Source organism: Peromyscus eremicus, chromosome 1, assembly GCF_949786415.1.
Source record: "Peromyscus eremicus chromosome 1, PerEre_H2_v1, whole genome shotgun sequence".
Taxonomy (NCBI): Eukaryota; Metazoa; Chordata; class Mammalia; order Rodentia; family Cricetidae; genus Peromyscus; species Peromyscus eremicus.
Genome location: NC_081416.1, coordinates 52,310,611 through 52,330,683, shown reverse-complemented (window position 1 = coordinate 52,330,683; position 20,073 = coordinate 52,310,611). Strand labels below are relative to the sequence as shown.

The 20,073-nt window shown below is 43.4% G+C and overlaps 1 protein-coding gene across 2 annotated transcripts in view; it reads right to left on the bottom strand.

Annotated features, from left to right (window-relative positions):
* The window catches only part of LOC131909737 (solute carrier family 22 member 19-like), a 46,670-nt gene extending 45,140 nt beyond the window's left edge, over positions 1-1,530 (bottom strand). For both annotated transcript variants that reach the window (XM_059261554.1, XM_059261561.1), the window contains exon 1: positions 1,129-1,530. In XM_059261554.1, coding sequence (XP_059117537.1) covers positions 1,129-1,530 — 402 coding nt within the window. The remainder of the gene's footprint in view (positions 1-1,128) is intronic.
* Between the last annotated feature and the right edge of the window lie 18,543 nt (positions 1,531-20,073).

Sequence of the window (20,073 nt, the reverse complement as noted above, 5' to 3'; positions counted from 1 at the left end):
CCCTCAAGCCTCATTGTAGCAGCCCCCTAAACTCCTCTCCCATTTCAGTACCACCTGATTTCTACAATCTTGGTCTCAGTTTAAACACACCTGGCTCCAGGAATCTTTCCCTAGTAGCTAGGACCTAGTTCTTTAGGTAGTACTACTGACTTGTAGCCCATGCTAAGAAATTCTCAAATTTGGCCATATACTGTAATAATTTGAGAGCCTTAAAAAAATGTACTGGAGCCAGGTGGTGGTGGTGGTGGTGGCGGCGGCGGCGGCGGCGGCGGCAGCGGCGGTGGCAGGGGCGCACACCTTTAATCCCAGCACTCGGGAGGCAGAGCCAGGTGGATCTGTGAGTTGGAGGCCAGCCTGGTCTACAGAGCAAGATCCAGGACAGGCACCAAAACTACACAGAGAAACCCTGTCTTGGAAAAAAAAAATGTACTGGATCCTATACCTGAGCACAGCCTCTCGTATCACTCTGAGAGTAGCAGAGTTTGGATATTGACTTTATAGGATTAGAGGATGATGATGATGATGACGATATGATGATGAAGAAGATAGATAGATGATAGATAGATAGATAGATAGATAGATAGATAGATAGATAGATAGATAGATAGGATATAGATATAGATACAGATATATTGACAGTACTGAAGTTGTATCCCAAGGCCATGTGTACAGCCCCATTCTACCCTGTCACAGAAGGTAAAGTATTGAGACTTTTTAGAGTGATAGGGATTGAACCCTGGGCTCACACGTGCCACACAAGTGTTATACCAGTGAGCCATACTTCCAGACAGCCCACTGTGCTTTTGTTCAATCTCCTAGATATTTCTTATTTGAAATCCAAGCTGAAAAATAAATACTGACTTGTAGTATTTATTTAAAAAAAGCACATGAATTATTTGCTTAAACTGATTTGACACATAAGAATTACTTTTTAAACTGTAGTCATCCCCTAGAGTGAAATAACCAGGAAAATAAGTCCTTTTCATTTTTTTGAATACGTGTTTCACATTTAATAGATAAGTAATCAACACTGGCTAAAAGATTAAATCTAAGCTCAAAACATGTGCACTATTCATGCTATTGCTAAACACCCATCGTGAACTGATGACAAGAAATGAAGTCACTTACCTCAGTCACAATGGTAGAGAGGAAAGGGCTCTGGTCATACACCCAGCCATCCACACAGGGCTCTATGTCTGCCTCTGTCACATTGGAGAAGGTGCCATTTAGATGAAGCAGATGCCACTGTGGTTGGACAAAACGATGACACTTATCTGGTCTCAGGTTGGAGTCCAGGGGGATGGAGACCCTCAGGAGGTCATCTTGGCTCAGAATCCCACTTTCATTATCAGAGACAGTGTCATTGTCAAGGATGGGGACCCAGCATCTATGACTGGGTATGGCTGCAGTGAAGTTCTCCAGTAGAGAATGAGGGGCCATTATGACATTGCAGATGAAAATGAAAGTCATCTGAAGGATCTGGAATCTCCCCAGGCTGCCAACTTGATCCAGGAGATCCTGAAAGGCCATCGAAGACAAAGAACTATGTCCAAGGGAAGGCAAGAACAATTGATCCTGAGTGACTCCAAAGGTTTTAACAAGTTCTGTTTCACTATACAGTAGATCCTGTCCCTCCTCCCTTTTGCACCAAGGCCATAGAACAGCTATCCCTTAATGAGTTAGGTGTTAGGTAGGGAGCTGCTTCCTTTAAAGTCACCAAGAGGAACATTCTGCTGAGTTGCTTTCTGTAATGAATCTGTTAAAGGTTTACTTTGTGAGAAACTTTGTGCACAGCCCCTGTAGACATTGGTCTACAAATGCTGTGAAAAATAAACAAGAGTTAACCTGTTATGCAACATGCAGTCCTTTACAGAACATGTACTTTTCCAAACTCAGAAGTTAGGTGTTTTTCATTTTCCTAATCTGTTCAATATTCACCTTGGTTAATACATATAATAAAAAGAATCAGAAGCTAAATTAACAGAAATGAAGTATGGAACAATTCTTGAACTTTGCTACCTGACCTTCTTCAGGTCCAATGCCCATGAACTCCCATTATAAATATATACTCAGATGGTAGGAGGGTGAACAAGGGCATGGTGTTAGGTCTCAAAGAAACCCAGGACAAGTCTCCCTCAGTACATGTGGCTCCTCCCAGCACTCATCAAACCACCCCTACCCTAAACCTCTTCCTCCCAGGGCCTGGGCTTCCACTTCCCTTCCCCCAGCTTTTGAGCCCTATACAACTCAGCCATTTTGGACACACAGTCTCTTTGTCTCTTCGTGTTCTTGGTTCCTAGGTGTTCTCATGGCCCGGTTCAGTCTGCTGGCCATGTTCAGTGTGGGCTCTTCCAAATGCCTCTAGCTATTCTCTCCCTCAGATCTACAACAAACCCTTACCCTCCACCACACCTTGAAGCACTCATTTCCTCATTTTTTCATTCAGCTGGTGCCAAAACAGCAGGAATGACATAAATGAGCTCCCTTCCAAGAAACTCAGCGTCTCTGAACCAAGCTGCTGGTTTGATTCCCCTACGGTATTGCGGTGGTTTGAAAGAAAATGGCCCCCAGAGGGAGTGGCACTATTAGGACATGTGGCCTTGTTGGAGTAGGTGTGGTCTTGTGGGAAGAAGTGTGTCCCTGGGGAGGCGGGCTTTGAAGTCTCATATATGTTCAAGACATGCCCATTGAGTCAGTTCACTTACTGTTGCCTGCATATCAAGATGTAAAACTCTCAGCTCCTTCTCCAGCACCATGTCTGCCTGCATGCTGCCATGTCTTACCATGATAATGAACTGAACCTCTGAACTGTAAGCCACATGCCAATTAAATGTTTTCCTTTATAAGAGTTGCCATGGTCATGGTGTCTCTTCACAGCAATAGAAACCCTAAAACATAAATTGGTACCAGGAGTGGGGTATTACTGTGCTAGGTCTAACCATGCTTTTGTTTGAAGGACCTTGGGATTGTGGATTAGAAAAGCAGTTGAATGCTTTAAGTGTTGCTTAATAAACCATCCTAGTAGGAGCATAGAATACAGTGGTGTTGACTGTGATTTGAACTGTGGGTGCCTGGGTCAAGATGTTTCAGAGTAGAAGAATGGTAGTATGTGGCCTAGAGACCAGCCTTGTGATATTTTGGTGAAGAATGTGACTGCCTTTTGCCCATGTTTGAAGAGTCTGCCTGAGGCTAAAGTGAAGAGTTTTGGATTAATTCGGTTGGCAGAGGAAATCTCAAAACAGCCTAGTATAGACTGTGTTGTGTGGTTATTCGTGGTAACTCTAAAGAAGATTTATAATAAAAAGGAGCAAGCTGAACAGGGCTAATTACAAAATGTAAAATTTAAGGAGAAAAAGAGTACCAGGAGCTAAGTACTGTATTCAAAGAGATAAGCAGATTAAGAAATATAATAAAGGGAGTTGTGAGCTCAAGGCAAGATCTAACCCAGCTAAGTTTCCAACTTGTGAAACTGGAGTTATTGAAAAGCTTAAAGCCAGGTGTAGTGGTACACACCTTTAATCCTAGCACTCCAGAGGCAGAGGCAGGGGGATCTCTGAGTTTGAGGGCAGCCTGGTCTACAGAGCAAGTTCAAGGACAGCCAAGCTTAGGTGGTGAAAGAAACCATCAAAAACAGAAAGCTGGTGAATGTGTAATTGAACAAGAGGGTCATGTTCCAGGCCCAGCAAACAGCAGAACTTGGCAGCTTCAACCACACGGTTCCAGCTTTAGAGTTAAGGATAGAAGAAAGGAGCTATGGAATTTGCCTCTATGACTAAGGAAAGCCACTGAGGCCAGGAATGTGTCACAAGTGTCCCTGAATAGAGGCCTAGAGAGGCTATTGTGTGAAGCTGTGAAGTTAAAGTCTGGATTGCCTTAATGTTGGAGACCACAAGATACTGGAGACGCCAAAGTCGTGAGATACCTGCTGAGTAGAGCTGCTAACAGGGAGTGGAACCTTCCCAAGAGATAGAAGTGTGTTGCAGTCAACAAAGCTGAAAGGAGTTGGAGATCCAAAGAGCACTTTGACATCAAACATGGAAATGCAGAGTTTGGAGTTTGCCTTGCTGGTTTTTTGCCTTGCTTCGGTTGAATAATTCCTTACCATTTTCCCTTCTCTACATTTGGAATAGTAATGTATATTCTGTGTTATTGTATGTTGGAAGTATGTGATCTGCTTTTTATTTTGATTTTATACAGGATTGTAGTTAAGAGACTGCACGAATCTCATAAGAGACTTTGAACTTTGGACTTTTCAGCATTGCTGAGACTTGATAGACTATGGGGACTTTTGAAGTTGAACTAAGTACATTTTTATATTATAATATGGCTACAAGTCTTTTGGGGCTAGGGAGTGGAATGTGATGGTTTGAAAGAAAATGGCCCCCAAAAGGAGTGGCACTATTAGAAGGTGTGGCCTTTTTGGAGTGGGTGTGGTCTTGTTTGAGAAAGTGTGTCACTGTGGAGGAGAGCTTTAAGATCCCATATATGCTCAAGTCAGACCCAGTGAATCAGTTTACATTGTGTTGCCTACATATCAAGATATAAAACTTTTGGCTCCTTCTCCAGCACCATGTCTGCCTGCATGCCTCCATGTTCCATCATCCACCATAACGATAATGTACGTACTGAACCTCTGAACTGTAAGCCACCCAATTAAATGTTTTCCTTTATAAGAGTTGCCATGGTCATGGTGTCTCTTCACAGCAACAGAAATGCTAAGACAGGTGTATATGAATCATGGGTTTCCTGGCTTCACAGCAACAGAAACACTAAGACAGGTGTATATGAATCATGGGTTTCCTGGCTTCTGCCTCTCACCATATTTGCCTCCAAAATTCTAGAGTCCACTTCTTCAGCTGTTTCTTCTATCTACCTGCTCTAACCACCCACCTAACCTCAACTACTGGGTGAGTATCCTCTCTCTGACTCCTGGGGTCTTCTATGCCCTCTGGAGCACCCACCACGTGGGCCCCTAAGTCTTCTATGCTCTGTGGGGCCACACCACATGAGAAACTATCTAAGACACTTACCTATCTCCCTCTATTAGAACCCTCACTTTTCCCCAAAAGCTTCTTCTCCCAGTCCACCTTTCAGCTGCTCTCTCCTCCCCTCCTCTACTGGATAAGCGTCACTCTGGAGCTGCCTGCTTCGTCTACTATCACTGCAAAAGTCACAGTGGTGTGCCAGGACACTCCTACTGCCCTACTAAGTCTCTACCACATGGAAGGGGACACCTCTTCTGTGTGACATAGGACATTTCTCTCTCATAAGTTTCTCAGTCCACTTGGGAATGTCCTGGATTGAAACTCTTGTTACCATGACACTTATCTCTCTGCTCCTTTTGTCCTCTGCTCCTTCCCGGAGCCTCCTCGCCTCCCACAGGAGCTACAGATCCACAGCTTCCCTAAGCCTTTCTGGGTTTCTACCATATTGGAATCCTCCCTTGGGTGGAGATCCTATTTTCGACGCTCGTCCCTCACAACTACACTGTCCCCTGTCTCTCGGGTCCCTCCTGGAGCTTGTAGGAGCCCTCCCTCCAGTGGTATTTGTTTTGCTACTCCTCCTCTCTTCCCCCTCAGACTCAAAGATTGTGTGAAAGCCTTGCTGTCTAACTGAAAACAGCTGGGCCTCAGTACAGCTCAATCGACGGCCCAAAACTGACACGCTCGATTTTCTCTCCTACGGTACAACTTCTGCCCCTGCACAAACAAATGACCCCAAAATCTCCTATAACTAAACTTCCTCTGCTCTACAATCCCAAAAGTCTCTGCTTTCATACTTTAGAATCTTTTCTCTCTGATTTCTCTGTGCTTTACTAGGGCTAAATTAATAACTTCTTAGAACTCCATTGATTAACATCAAAATTGTGCACTTTAGAAGTCTTAATCTAATAATAACATAGAGAGGGAAAGAAATCTGAAACATTTTTCAATTTTTACATACCTTAGATCACTTTCTTAGACATTTACAACTTGCAGTTACTTTCATAGACCCTCACAACTTTTAACATTTTCTTTTTCCATCTAATCATTTACCATGAGACACAAGTGGTTAATGACTGACAGCAGTCATTGCAAACCAAATTCCTTTAAATAAAAGAATAGTAAGAAGTTGCATTGAAATCTGTTATCTCTTTGAGTGTGAAGTCTGCCAGTAAGGTAAACTGTGTCTGTGTCCTCCTTTCTCAACAGGAGAGATCTAGTAATCTAGGAAAAGAAAGGCCTTATTTTTCCTTATGAAATGAACTGACGTGGCAGCTGAAGCCTTGGGAGAGAAGCTGGTTAGCTTTGTTAACATAAAGCTACAGTTCACCATCAATATCATTGGAGATCTATAGACGAATTTCTAAATGGCCTTATTAAATAAAAAACACTGAGCCAAATATAGGGGTCAGAGCCTTAGAGATCAGGGAAATAGGAAAAGCCACCAGCCAACCTTACCTCACCAACTCTGCAGCTTCCAAATGCAATCTACTTCCGGTCTTACCCATGCCTTTATTGCCTTGCTGTTCTGCCCTCTCACTGGCTTTCTTAGCCCAGCTACCTCACTTCCTTGTCACTGACTGTCTGTACAAACCTTCAGTACTGGGTACTCGGATTAAAGGCGTGTGTCAACATGCTTGGCTCCGTTCCCTAGTGTGGCCTTGAACACACAGAGACCCTTCCTGCTAAGTGATAGGATTAAGGATGTGTCCTATCACTGCCTGACTTCTATGTTTACTTAAAATGGCTGACCTTTTTCCCCCTACCCCCAGGCAAGCTTTATTTATTAACAAACAAATAAAATATCAACACAGAGATCTGAGAAGGACAAATTATAGCAGGAAGTATAATCCAAATGGCATATTATCAAACAAAATGACAGAGACCTACTGCTACCTGCACAGTTACCCTAAGCTCCTGTGGTCTTAATGGCTTTATTGAGGGCAGAAGTAGTCAGTCTTTGGCTGCCACACAGGACAGCATTGGCCTTCAACTGCCAGACCCAGAAGGTTGTTAGATTTTCCTGTAGAGAAGGAACTTGGGAAAACTGTCCTTATTTTTGCACGGTGGAGTAGACAAGTCAGCCCAACAGTGTCCACAGTTTGGACAGAGTGCTGGCAGCAGGCAAAGCCTGGGGCAGTTCTTTGTCCAGTGGTCAGTATTACCAAAATTCAGGTAGGATTGTCTGTGCCCCGTTGTCTCCATTGGAGACGGTAGGGTCACCACTAGAAGCTGGTATTTCTATTATGGGAAGCTTTTTCATTGTAAACTTTAAATTCAGCAGATCTCTGAGGAGTTTGAGGACCATAATCTATTAAGTATGTCTGAGTTCAATAAACTTCACTTGTTTTCAGTTACTTGCTTTAGGCTTACCCTTGAAAACATATATAGGAAGCTAAATAGACTTTGTCACCACAAATGAATTACATTTATACTTAACATGGCTGTGAGCATAGTTCATAGTTAATGTTAAAGAATTTGATTTTTTTATAAGGTTTTTATAAAAAAAAATAAAACTGGGCTTTAACTTGCATGTCTTAATTGTCTTTAACAGTTTACAACAAGTTATTAGCCTTTATAAGTTTAGGACTTTATAGCTTTATCCCTGTTAAGTTTGAGCCTTACAAATTTGAGTTAACAGATTGGATGCTAGTGGATATTATGGCTTAGGACAGGCCAAGGATGGTACAGAGCCCAAGTGTCAGGGTTTGCCATGGTACTTTCACCATAGCTTGCATTACAAGCAGAGAAAAGGAACTTGTCTTTATTTCAAGAACAAGGATGTGAAGATGACAAACAAGGGTAGAAATATAACCATTTGCAGTGGGTACCATTTTTAAGTGGAAAAAGCTAGTTCTCTCAGGAACGTCTACCCTGACTGTAGAATCAAAACAGTGCCACTCTGCCATAGACTGTAATTGGGATAGTGTTCTCTTCATCACTGAAAAAAAATATGCATAATTATTGTCAGATCTCAGGCTTGTCCCTTTAAGCTGGAAGCTCATAGCCTAAGAATTAGAGGACCCTCTCTCTTACAGCTGACAGGAAGAATAAGGTCATATTCAGGTCTCCAAAGGAAGAGCAACTCACCCCCTCCCACTGCCCAAATCCCCAACAGTCAGCAAAAATGAAGGACAAGAGAAAACAACTTCCCCCAACCCCAAAGTCCCTGTCTAAATATCACAGTCAATCTCCCAGTGCCCTTGAGCCATGTGGCTGGTAGCTAGATCATATACTACACTAGATCACCTACCTCCTGGAGAAAATGCTATAAAAATTAGGTCTTTCCTTTTTCCCCAGGAGACTCCATTTGTGTGCAACTTCCTGTCAGTTCATTGGGATCAGGAAGACTTTCCACAGAAGTACACACATGAATAAAGATCCTGTTTTCCACCGAGTCCTGCCTCAGCACCTGTCTATGAACCAGCCACCCTCCCACCTGCTGCCACCAACGCAGCTGAGGCTTCATTACTTTATTTAACAATCATCACTTCAGAATAAGAGCAATTTCAAGGCCAATTCAAACCATGGGGTACACATGCTCAAATTATGGACTTACTGAGTTATATTTAAAAAAAAAAAAAAAAGAGTTTTCCACAGTGCTCAGGACACAGAATCTAGCCAAGAAACATAGTGAGCAAAAAACAAGGAATATGGGAGCAAAGGTTGGACAGTATCAGCAATGGCCAGCTGGAGGACACACCCAAACACACACATTACTGGGTCAGGTAAGTTATTTATGCTAAAAAAAATATGAGTTGAAAATGACAGAAAATAACACATCCTTTTTTTTCTTCATTGTGTAGCCCCAGCTGTCCTGGAACTCACTCTGTAGACCAGATTGGCCTCAAACTCAGGCCTTCTCCTGCCTCTGCCTTCAGAGTGCTAGGATTAAGGGTGTGTGCCACCACCACTTGGCTAAGATAACACATTTTGACATTTAGGATGAACGCTTAACAAGTAGATAATTGTGCTTGAAATCTGGTGGAATAATTTCAAGTCAGCCGCAGAAATTGCATATGTAATCCTATATGTCAGTCAATATGAGTGTTGTCAAAGCTCTCTGAGAAAACTACCCCCAGGAGGGCGGTTATGTCATGGAAACATCATGAAAGAAGCAATATGGCAGGTTGCCACCAAACATTTGCATTTACTAGATGGAGACCATTACAGAAACCCACAACTGATGAAAATGTAGAGAACAAGCACTTGTGTGGTGCCCAGCCCCAACAGAGAACCAAAACACAACTCCTGCATCTAAAGCTGAGGAAACATTGTAGAGGGGGGCATGGAAAGACTGTAAAAGCCAGAGGAACAGGAAGTATGCTGTGGGATTGTGTCGCCTAGAAATGTCAGGGAAGCTACACACATGACGTCATACTAACACAGTTGTCTAGACAAGACCTGAACAAGGACAATACAAATGGGCTAACATGGAAGGGGAAAAGCTCTTGGGACCTCAGTCCTAGACACACAACTACAGGCAACTAGGAGTGTCAAAAGTAGGAGAAACTGTCTTCCCTAGGGAAGAGCATACTGACGAGTTATCTAATACCAAATGATCATCCTGAAATCATATACAGACAAGTAACATTGTACAGTCTGAACAGGTGTGTGTGTGTGTGTATGTGTGATGAGAAGACTGAGCAGATGCCATAACAGGTTGCTCAGTCTTCTGTCAGAGACCAGGCCTCAATTTCAGTTTCTTGAGATTGAGCAAGCAGTTTCTGAGGAAGCCACGAACAAAGGGTGTCAATCTTTAATGCCCCTGACAGCAGCTCAAGGTAATAACCAAATAAGGACAGAGCCTGGGACTTGTCCAGGCCTGCCCAAAAATGGAAAAACTGTGACCTTCACCAGCCCTTGCTAGCCCTAGACAATTAGAACTTACTGATATGATTGCCACTCGAATAAGCCAATCATATCTGAGATGATCTAACTGTCCCTGAAATTCCCCTTAGCTATGCTTAAAAGGAGCCCACACATCCCTCTTGGGGTAGTCGCCATCTTGCCTTTGTGTTGGATGGTCAGCCCCAGCATGCTGGTACCTTTACTCTTGAGATAATAAACATTCCTGCTGATTGCATACATGGAAGTCTTTTGTGGGACTTCTCCAGGACCCTAACTTATAGCATATATAACAACAATTTTTTAAAAAAAAGAGGCCATGAATTTCAAAGAGGGGGTGTGTAACATGGGAGGAGTTGGAGGAGAAAAGAGAAGGGGGAAATGATGTAATCATATTTTAATAAAAACATTAAAAACCAAAACATTTGCATTTAGCAGAAGGAGACTATTTGGAAAAAGGAAGGTAACTAGACAGAGGCAGGAGGTCATGAGGTGGCAGTGAATATCTCAACACACACGATATACTTTAATGAAAATATCTATTTTTTTTTCATTTTTACTAGCATTTATTAATTGTAAAACCTAACAGGTTTCATTGTGACATCTTGTGCATGTACATAATACTTGCGGGATGTGGTTCCTAAGTTATTTAATGGTTTCAACGCCTTAGCCAGTAATGTTACTGTTAGGTCTCAAACTCAGGACAAATGGCTGAGGTGCCTATTTAACATATCAATGCAGATGTTGGCCACCAGTCTCTCTCAGCACTGTCAAGACCTGTTGCAGAATCCTGGCTCCTCATAACACTTCTTATCCTGTCCCCTACCCTGAATCTCTCCAACCCCTGAGCTTTACTTCCCTTCCCCCAGCCTCTGGTCCTCTGTTGGGAACAGGCAAAAAGCACCTTGTTCTAAGTGCTGCCATTTTGACTTCAAATTCCATTTTACCTGCAGGGTGAAACAAAGTTCAGGTTCCCAAGCCCTAGGGAAGCTGGGAACCTTCCGGTAGCTGACCCACTTCCCCCTTAAACCATAGAAATAGTCGTTATGCATCTTTAGTTCTCTAGAAACATTATGGCTGTTCCTAACAAGAAAAAGAACAAATGAGTCTGATTGGTTGGACTGAAAAGCTTTCATTGTTGACGATGGAACACTCAAGGAAAGCTCATAATCTTTGAATTCTGATTGGTGAAAATTTCTAACTGTAGCTTGGCACAGATGTTTGTGATTTTTGTGCTTAAATACTTGCTTCAACTGGCATTTAGGGTCACAGTTCAGTTCCCGAGTCTGTTCTGCTGCCCTGATCAATTAGGTTCTTTTTGTGCTGTCCTATATTAATCTTGGTTTGTAGAAACCTCTTGTGTCTGCTTGGGCTGATTCAGAGCCTCAGACCTCGACACGGTCTCTCTCTTCCTCTCTTGCCCTCCCCTCTCATAGCCTGGTTCAATCTGCTGGCCTGGTTCAATCTAGACACTTCCAGATGCCTCTGGCTGCTTTTCCCCTCATGCCTACAATAAAACTTCCCCTCAACCATACCTTGGAGCAGTCATGTCCTCATTTTTTCCCATCAGATACAAGAATTATCAGTTTTGGTGGCCATTGAGGATAGACTCCTCTTTTCATGGTTGACTTTGGACTTCATTTCCTGTTTGCCTGGTAACATTAGAAAAAGAAGCCCCCACAGAATCTGCCAGCTGTGATTGAACTAAGTGGTGAGTGACTCTTCCCCACCCAGAAAGTCCTACCTCTAAAAATCTAGGCCCTAGGGCACAATCTGTGCCTCTAACCTCCACCCATCACTGCCCCAGTTGTAGGCCAGCAAAGAAGACTCCTGCAGGCAGGCCTCCACACCAACACCTCCCATTGGACCCTGCAATCTACAGGACCCACTCCCTACCTCAAACCCATCCCTACTCCTGTAACCTCAGCAGCTCCCTGAGACACAGAAACTGGCATCTCTGATTGGACCAAGAGGTGAATGACTATTCTCCCACCCAGTGTCCTGTCTCTAGGACCTACGCACAATCTGTGCCCCTCCACCCCCACCAATCACTGCCCCAGTTGCAGGCCAGAAGGGAAGATGATAGAGGCCTTTAAAGAGGAAATAAAAAATTTTCTTGCCGGGCGGTGGTGGCACACGCCTTTAATCCCAGCACTCGGGAGGCAGAGCCAGGCAGATCTCTGTGAGTTCAAGGCCAGCCTGGGCTACCAAGTGAGTTCCAGGAAAGGCGCAAAGCTACACAGAGAAACCTTGTCTCGAAAAACCAAAAAAAAAAAAAAAAAAAAAAAAAAATTTCTTAAAGAAATTGAGGAAAAGACAAACAAAAAAATTAGAAGAAATCAATAAATCTCTTAAAGAAAACCAAGACAAACCAATTAAACAGGTGAAGGAAATAGTTCAAGACCTGAAAATTAAAATATAAGCAATGAAGAAGACACAAACCAAGGGAATGTTGGAAATAGATAATCTGAGTAAATGAACAGAAACTACAGATGCAAGCATAACCATCAGAGCACCAAAGTTAGAAGACAGGATCTCTGGAGTGGAGGATACAATAGAGGAAACAGATTCATCAGTCAAAGAAAACACTAAAGCCAACAAAGTCATAACACAAAACATCCAGGAAATCTGGGACACCATGAAAAGACCAAACCTAAAAATAACAGGGGTAAAAGAAGAGAAGAATACCAACTCAAAGGCACAGAAAATACATACAAAATCATAGAAGAGAACTTTCCCAACTTAAAGAAGGAAATGCCTATGAAGATACAAGAAGCTTACAGAACATCAAATAGACTAGACCCCCCCCAAAAAAAAGTCCCCTTGCCACATAATAATCAAACCACTAAACATACAGAATAAAGAAAGAATATTAAGAGCAGCAAAGGTAAAAGACCAAGTGACTTATAAAGGCAGACCCATCAGAATAACACCCGACTTATCAATGGAGACTCGGCGAGCCATAAAGTCCTACACAGACATAATGCAGACACTAAGAGACCATGAATGCCAGCCTAGACTACTATACCTAGCAAAACTTTCAATGATCATAGATGGAGTGAACAAGACATTCCAAGACAAAACCAGATTTAAACAATATCTATCCACAAGTTCAGCCCTACAAAAAGTACTAGAAGGAAAAATCCAAACTAAGGAAGTTAGATGCACCCAAGAAAACACAGGAAATAGACAACCCCACAGCAGCAAATCCCAAAGAAGGGAAATACACACACACTACTCCCAAAAGATAACAGGAATTAACAATCACTGGTCATTAATATCCCTTAATATCAACAGACTCAATTCACCAAAAAAAGACACAGGCTAACAGAATAGATACAAAAACAGGATACATCCTTTTGCTACATACAAGAAACACATCTCAACTTAAAAGACAGACACTCCCTAAAGTAAAAGGTTGGGAAAATACTTTCCAATCAAATGAACTTAAGAAGCAAGCTGGTGTAGCTATCCTAATATTTAAAAAATAGACTTCAAACTAAAATCAATCGAAAGAGATCGGGAAGGACATTGCATATTCATCACAGGGAAAATCCACCAAGATGAAGTCTCAATTCTGAACATTTATGCCCCAAATACAAAGGGCACCAACATATGTAAAAGAAACATTACTAAAGTTTAAATTGCACACCAAATCATACACACTAATGGTGGGAGACTTCAGCATCCCACTCTCACCAACTGACAGGTCTACAAGACAGAAACTTAACAGAGAAATAAGGGAACTAACAGATGTTATGACTCAAATGAACTTAATATATATATATAGAACATTTCACCCCACCACAAAAGAATATACCTTCTTCTCAGAACCCCATGGAACTTTCTCTAAAATCAACCACATACTTGGTCACAAAGCAAATGTCAACAAAACCGAAAAAATTGGAATAACCTTCTGTATTTTATCAGACCACCATGGTTTAAAGTTAGATTTCAACAACAACAAAATTACAGAAAGCCTACAAACTCATGGAAACTGAATAATGCTCAACTGAATCACCAATGGGTCAAGGAAGAAATAAAGAAAGAAATTAAAGACATCCTAGAAGTCAATGAAAATGAATGTACAACATACCCAAACTTATGGGACACTATGAAAGCAGTACCAAGAGGAAAACTCATAGCACTAAATGCCCACATAAAGAAGTTAGAGAAATCTCACACTGGCAATTTAACAGCACACCTGAAAGCTCTAGAACAAAAAGAAGCAAACTTGCCCAGGCAAAATAGACGCCAGGAAATAATCAAATTGAGGGCTGAAATCAATAAAAAAGAAACAAAGAGAACAATACAAAGAATTAGTAAAACAGAGTTGGTTCTTTGAGAAAATCAACAAGATAGACAAACCCTTATCCAAACTAACAAAAGGCAGAGAGAGAGCATCCAAATTAAAAAAATCAGAAATGAAAAGGGAGAGATAACAACAGACAATGAGGAAATCCAGAGAATCATCAGGTCATATTTCAAAAACCTGTATTCCACAAAATTGGAAAATGTAAAAGACATGAACAATTTTCTGGATAGGTACCACATACCCAAATTAAATCAAGGTCAGATAAACAATTTAAATAGACCTATAACCCTTAAGGAAATAGAAACGGTCATTAAAAGTCTCCCAACCAAAAAAAGCCCAGGACCAGATGGTTTCAGTGCAGAATTCTACCAGAATTTCAAAGAGGAGCTAATAGCAATACTCCTCAAATTGTTCCACACAACAGAAATGGGAAGAACATTGCCTAACTCTTTTTATGAGGCTACAGTTACCCTGATACCCAAACCACACAAAAACACAACAAAGAAAGAGAATTACACGCCAATCTCCCTCATGAACATTGATGCAAAAATTTTCTTTATCCATTCTTCAGTTGAGGGGCACCTAGGTTGTTTCCAGGTTCTTGCTATTATGAATAATGCTAATATGAACATAGTTGAGCATGTGTCCTTGTGGTAAAATTGAGCATTCCATGGGGGGGGGGGTGGCAGAGGGCGAGGAGTGAAGGATGAGAACATAGGGAAATGCGAGGATCAAGCTGGAACAGGGACAGAGTGGGAGGGCAGGGAGGAAGATACCATGATAGATGAGGACATCATGGGAATAGGAAGAGGAAGGGTGCTGGAGAGGCTCTCAGGAATCCACAAGGTTGACCCCACCTTGGTCTGCTGGCAGAGGTCCAGAGGGTGCTTGGACCGGTCTACTCTGGTGACCAGCCTAGCAAATAACCTAGCTGTCATCATAGAGCCTTTGTCCAGTGACAGATGGAGGCAGATACAGAGATCCACGGCCAGGCACCAGGATGAGCTCCGGGAATCCAATTGATGAGAGAGAGGAGAGATACTTCAGGCGAGGGACGTCGAGATCATGATGGGAGGATGTGCAGAGATGACTGGCCACACTAGTGGAAGCCCATGAACTGTGGACTGATGGCTGTGGAGCCCCCATGGGACTGGACTAGGCCCTCTGGACATGGAAGACGGTTGTTTGGCTCGAACTGTTTGGGGGCACCTGGACAGGGGGATCGGGATCTGTCCCTGGTCTATGGGCAGGCTTCTGGAATCCGGTGCCTGTGGTGTGACACCTTGAACAGCCTTGGTGCAGTGGGAAGGGGCTTGGACCTGCCTAGGCTCAGTGTGCTGGGCTCTGCTGACTCCCCATGGGAGACCTCAATTTGGGGTATGTGAGGATGTGGGGTGGTTTGGGAAAGAGGGCTGGGAGGTGGGAGGAGGGAGGAGGGGGTCTGTGGATAGCATGTGGAGTGAGTAGAAAATTTCTTAATAAAGAAAACTGAAAAAAATTGGAAAAAAAGAAAAAAGAAATTGTTCAACATCCTTAGTCTTCAAGGAAATGCAAATCAAAATGACTCTGAGATACCATCTTACACCTGTCAGAATGGCTAAGATAAAAACACTAATGACAACTTGTGTTGGAGAGGATATGTAGTAAGGGGAACACTCCTCCACTGCTGGTGGGAATGCAAACTTGTACAGCCACTTTGGAAATCAGTATGGAGGTTTCTCAGAAAATTGGGAATCTATCTACCTCAAGACCCAGCTATACCACTCTTGGGTATATACCCAAGGAATGCTCAATCATACCACAAGGACACATGCTCAACTATGTTCATAGCAACATTATTCGTGATAGCCAGAACCTAGAAACAACCTAGATGTCCCTCAACCAAAGAATGAATAAAGAAAATGTGGTACATATACACAGTGGAGTATTATTCAGCTGTAAAAAAACAATGACATCATGAAATTTGTAGGCAAATGGATGGAACTAGAAAATATCATCCTGAGGATCTTAGACTCAGAAAGACAAACATGGTATGTACTCACTGATAAGTGGATACTAGATGTAAAGCAAAGGATAACCAGACTACAACCCACAGCTCCAGAGAAGCTAGCTAACAAGGGGGACCCTAAGAGAGACACATGGATCACCCTGGGAAGCATAAGTAGATAAGATTTCCATGAGTAAACTGGGGGTGAGGAGAGAGCAGTGGAGGATAGGGGATGAGGGATGAGAATATAAAGGAACAGGATGGTCGAGCTGGAACAGGGACAGAGTGGGAGAGTAATGAAAGATAGAGGGAGACATTTTGGGATAGGGAGAAATCAGGTGCCAGGGGAGTTCCCAGAAATCCACAAGGATGACCTCAGCTTAGACTACTAGCAATAATGAAGAGGATACCTGAGCTAGCTTACCCTGGTAATCAGATCGGTGAATACCCTAACTGTTATCATAGAGCCTTCATCCAGTAACTGATGGAAGTAGATGCAGAGATCCACAGCCAAGTACCAGGCTGAGCTCCAGGAGTCCAATCAAAGAGAGAGAAGAGGGATTCTATGAGCAAGGGCATCAAGATCATGATGGGGAAACCTACAGAGACAACCAAACCAAACTAGTGGGAACTCATGAACTTTAGACCAACAGCTATGGAGCCTCCATGGGACTGGACTAGGCCCTCAGCATAAGCAAGACTGTTGTGTAGCTTGATCTGCTTAAGGGGCCCCCGGCAATAGGATCAGGATCCATCCCTGGTGCATGAGCAGGCTTTTTGGAGCCCAGTGCCGAAGGTGTGACACCTTGTACAACCTTGGTGCAGGGGTAGGGACTTGGACCTGCCTCAACTGAGTGTACCAGGCTCTCCTGACTCCCCATGGGAGGCCTTACCTTTTCGGAGGAGGAATTGGGGGCTGGGTTGGAATAGGAATGCTGGGGGTTGGAGGAGTGAAGAGAGGGGGATCTGTGGTTGGTATGTAAAATGAATAACAAATTTCTTAATAAGAAGAGAAAAGAAAAAGAAACCCCTCTTTAGGAGTTAAATTACCATCTAAAGAGGTGGAGGTAGCTGAGTTTCCTTGAGTTCCCGTAAAGGAGAGTTACTTCATTCTGCCTAAAAGAAGAGAATGCAACTTCTACCTCAGGCCTGGGTGAGTGGGGATAAAACATTCTTATCTACTCTGAAGATTAAAACATTGCATACCTTTGTGCTGATCTGAGTTGTCTATGGTGTCACCAGGATTGTGGTGTCATCAAGCCCTGAGTTGCTGCCGAGGGCCATTTCTGGGTCCGTGGTCCTGCTACAGCCGGGGTCTGTGATGATGTCCATGGCCTGTGTTAGCGCACGGAACCATGCTGTGCTGAGCCAGCCCCACCCTTCCCTGGTCCTGGGTGGCTGGTCCTACCCTTTGCTGGATATTGCAGTAGGCAAACTGGCCCTACCCCTCAGGGAGAGCTTGCCCCTGCACTCAGGAAAGCCGGCCCACCACTCACCATAGGAGTGTACCTTACCTGGGAAGCACACTAGAGCTGACCCTGTGGCCAGGGATACAAGTGAGCCAGCCCTGGGGGCCTGGAGCAACAGAGCTGACCCTGCCCACCCTCGTCTGCCATGTGGCAGCATGGGTAAAGGAAAGATGCACTCCCCTCCTCTACCCCTTGCTACTTATGGCATGTGAGAGAGCTGGTCCCAGAGTCACAAGAGAGAGAACTAGCCCTGCTCCACACCAGCTACAGCACACAGGAGAGCAGGCCCTGCACTCCGCCTGGGCAGCACACTAGAGCTGACCCTATTGCCTGACCTCCCTGGGCATCAGGCACACACATGATGTACAGACGTACAGGCAGACAAAACACCCATACACACAAAATAATTTTTTAATCTTCAAAAAAGCTGAATGTAAAAATATTCCAAGAATTCATAATCACAAATGAAAAACTTTTACAAAGTATGCAAAAATGGGTGTTAAAACACACAAAAGTGTGAAGGATTGATTTTAGTTGATTTGGGGCCTTTTGTTTGTTTTTTGGGTTTTGATTTTGGTTTGTTTTTGAGGCAAGATCTCACTATGTAACCTTGGCTGGCCTGAAACTCACTATGTAGACCAGGCTGGCCTCAAACTCACAGAGATCCTCCTACCTCTGACCTCTGAGCACTGGGATTAAAAGTGTGTGCCACCACAACTGACAATTTTAGTTCATTTTAAACAAATATATATTTGAGCTTTTGTTCCATTTATTAAGGACATATCAGTCTGTAAGTACTTAGATGCATTTGTTTCCATGTGTGGATATAGAAAAAAAAATGTGCTTCATAGCCTGGAAAGCAGGGAGTATATGGAAAATAGAAAACACAGAGCCCTAACAGTGAACTGGCCCTGGTGGCTTCACAAAGCCACCAAGGAGAAGGGGTAGAAGTCAGCAGTGTTTTCCAAGTAAGTGATTCATCAGCCGTATGTAACAAGGAGACAGCTACCACCCAGACTTCATCCCTCATCTCCTAGCAGATGAAGCTTCCAGTTGGCCCTGGAAGCTAATGAGATGATATAATATAATATAATGAGATGATAATCAGGCAAACAAAGATTCCTAATAATGCAACAGACAAATTCAGCCTAAGCCCACTGATAGGATGTCAGCCAGAGACAATGCTAAGATAATGTCACCAGGGCAGGCATTGAGCTGCCAGCCCCAAACATTGATGTCACCAATTAAGTTTAATTACAAACAAGGGATGTAAAGGTGGCTTGAGTCTGGATCACCTTTGAAGTCACTGCCTTCATTAAAAAAAAAAAAAATCCATTTATAGGTCAGACTATTTAACCGCAGCTGCTTTGATGATTTGGCGCAGAAACTGCCAGGTGATTCCCAGTATCCGGTTTTCATTCTTCTATAACAGATTTTTGGCCGGGGGGGGGGGGGGGGGGGGGGGGGAGTTGGGTTGAGGAGTGCAGTTCTCAGCCTGTCTTGCAGAAAAGCATGGCCTAGGGCTCCCCGGCAGCAGTGTTTTCTGGACAATGAGGTATGAGCATATGTATAGTGTGCAGCCTTCCTCCTCTTCTCCTTCTGAGCCCCAGTGGAAAGGTCTTAACCATCGAGGTACATTGGTTTGGTTTGTTCTGTCATCTCTAGGATACTGCCTTCATCACTGTGGTCCAAAATGACTCACCTTTCAGCCTACACTCCACTCAACTGAAAGAGAAGGTGTAAATGCTCAGATCCCAGGCTTTTCTTTTTTCCTCCCAGATAGTTTTTAGTGATTTATTTTTTATGTCCATTGGTTTCCAGGTGAGGGTGTCAGACCCCCTGGACCTGGAGTTACAGACAGTTGTGAGCTGCCATATGGGTGCTGGGAATTGAACCCAGGTCCTCTGGAAGAGCGGCCAGTGCTCTTAACCACTGAGCCATCTCTCTAGGCCCCCCAAACTTTTCTTTTAAATTTTTATTTTTAATTATTTGTGTACTTGGGAGTGGGTATGCATACAAGTCCAATGCCTGCAGAGGCCAGAAGAGGACACCAGGTTCCCTGGAACTGGAGTTACAGGCAGTTGTGAGCTTCCAGACGTGTGTACTGGGATCTGAACTCAGGTCCTCTGCAAAAGCAACAAACACTCTTAACAACTGAGCCATGTCTCCATTCCCTAAACATTTTTATTTGCTTGGTTGTGTGTGTGTGCTCACGCACACGACACATGCATGCATACCTTGGAGCACATGTAGAGGTCAGAGGACAACTTGCAGGGGTCAAAAGAAAGCTTGGCTGCAGGTGCCTTTAATCCTGCAAACCCGGATGCCAAACTCTGAACACTGTGTTCTACTGCCCTCTGGTGGAATCATCTGCATTTTGCTCATCGTGGGACATCATCTGCCAGACAAGAGTCATGTGTGAAAAGGGCCACCGAAGGAGTCAGCATGAGACAAGAACAATACAAAGAGGCA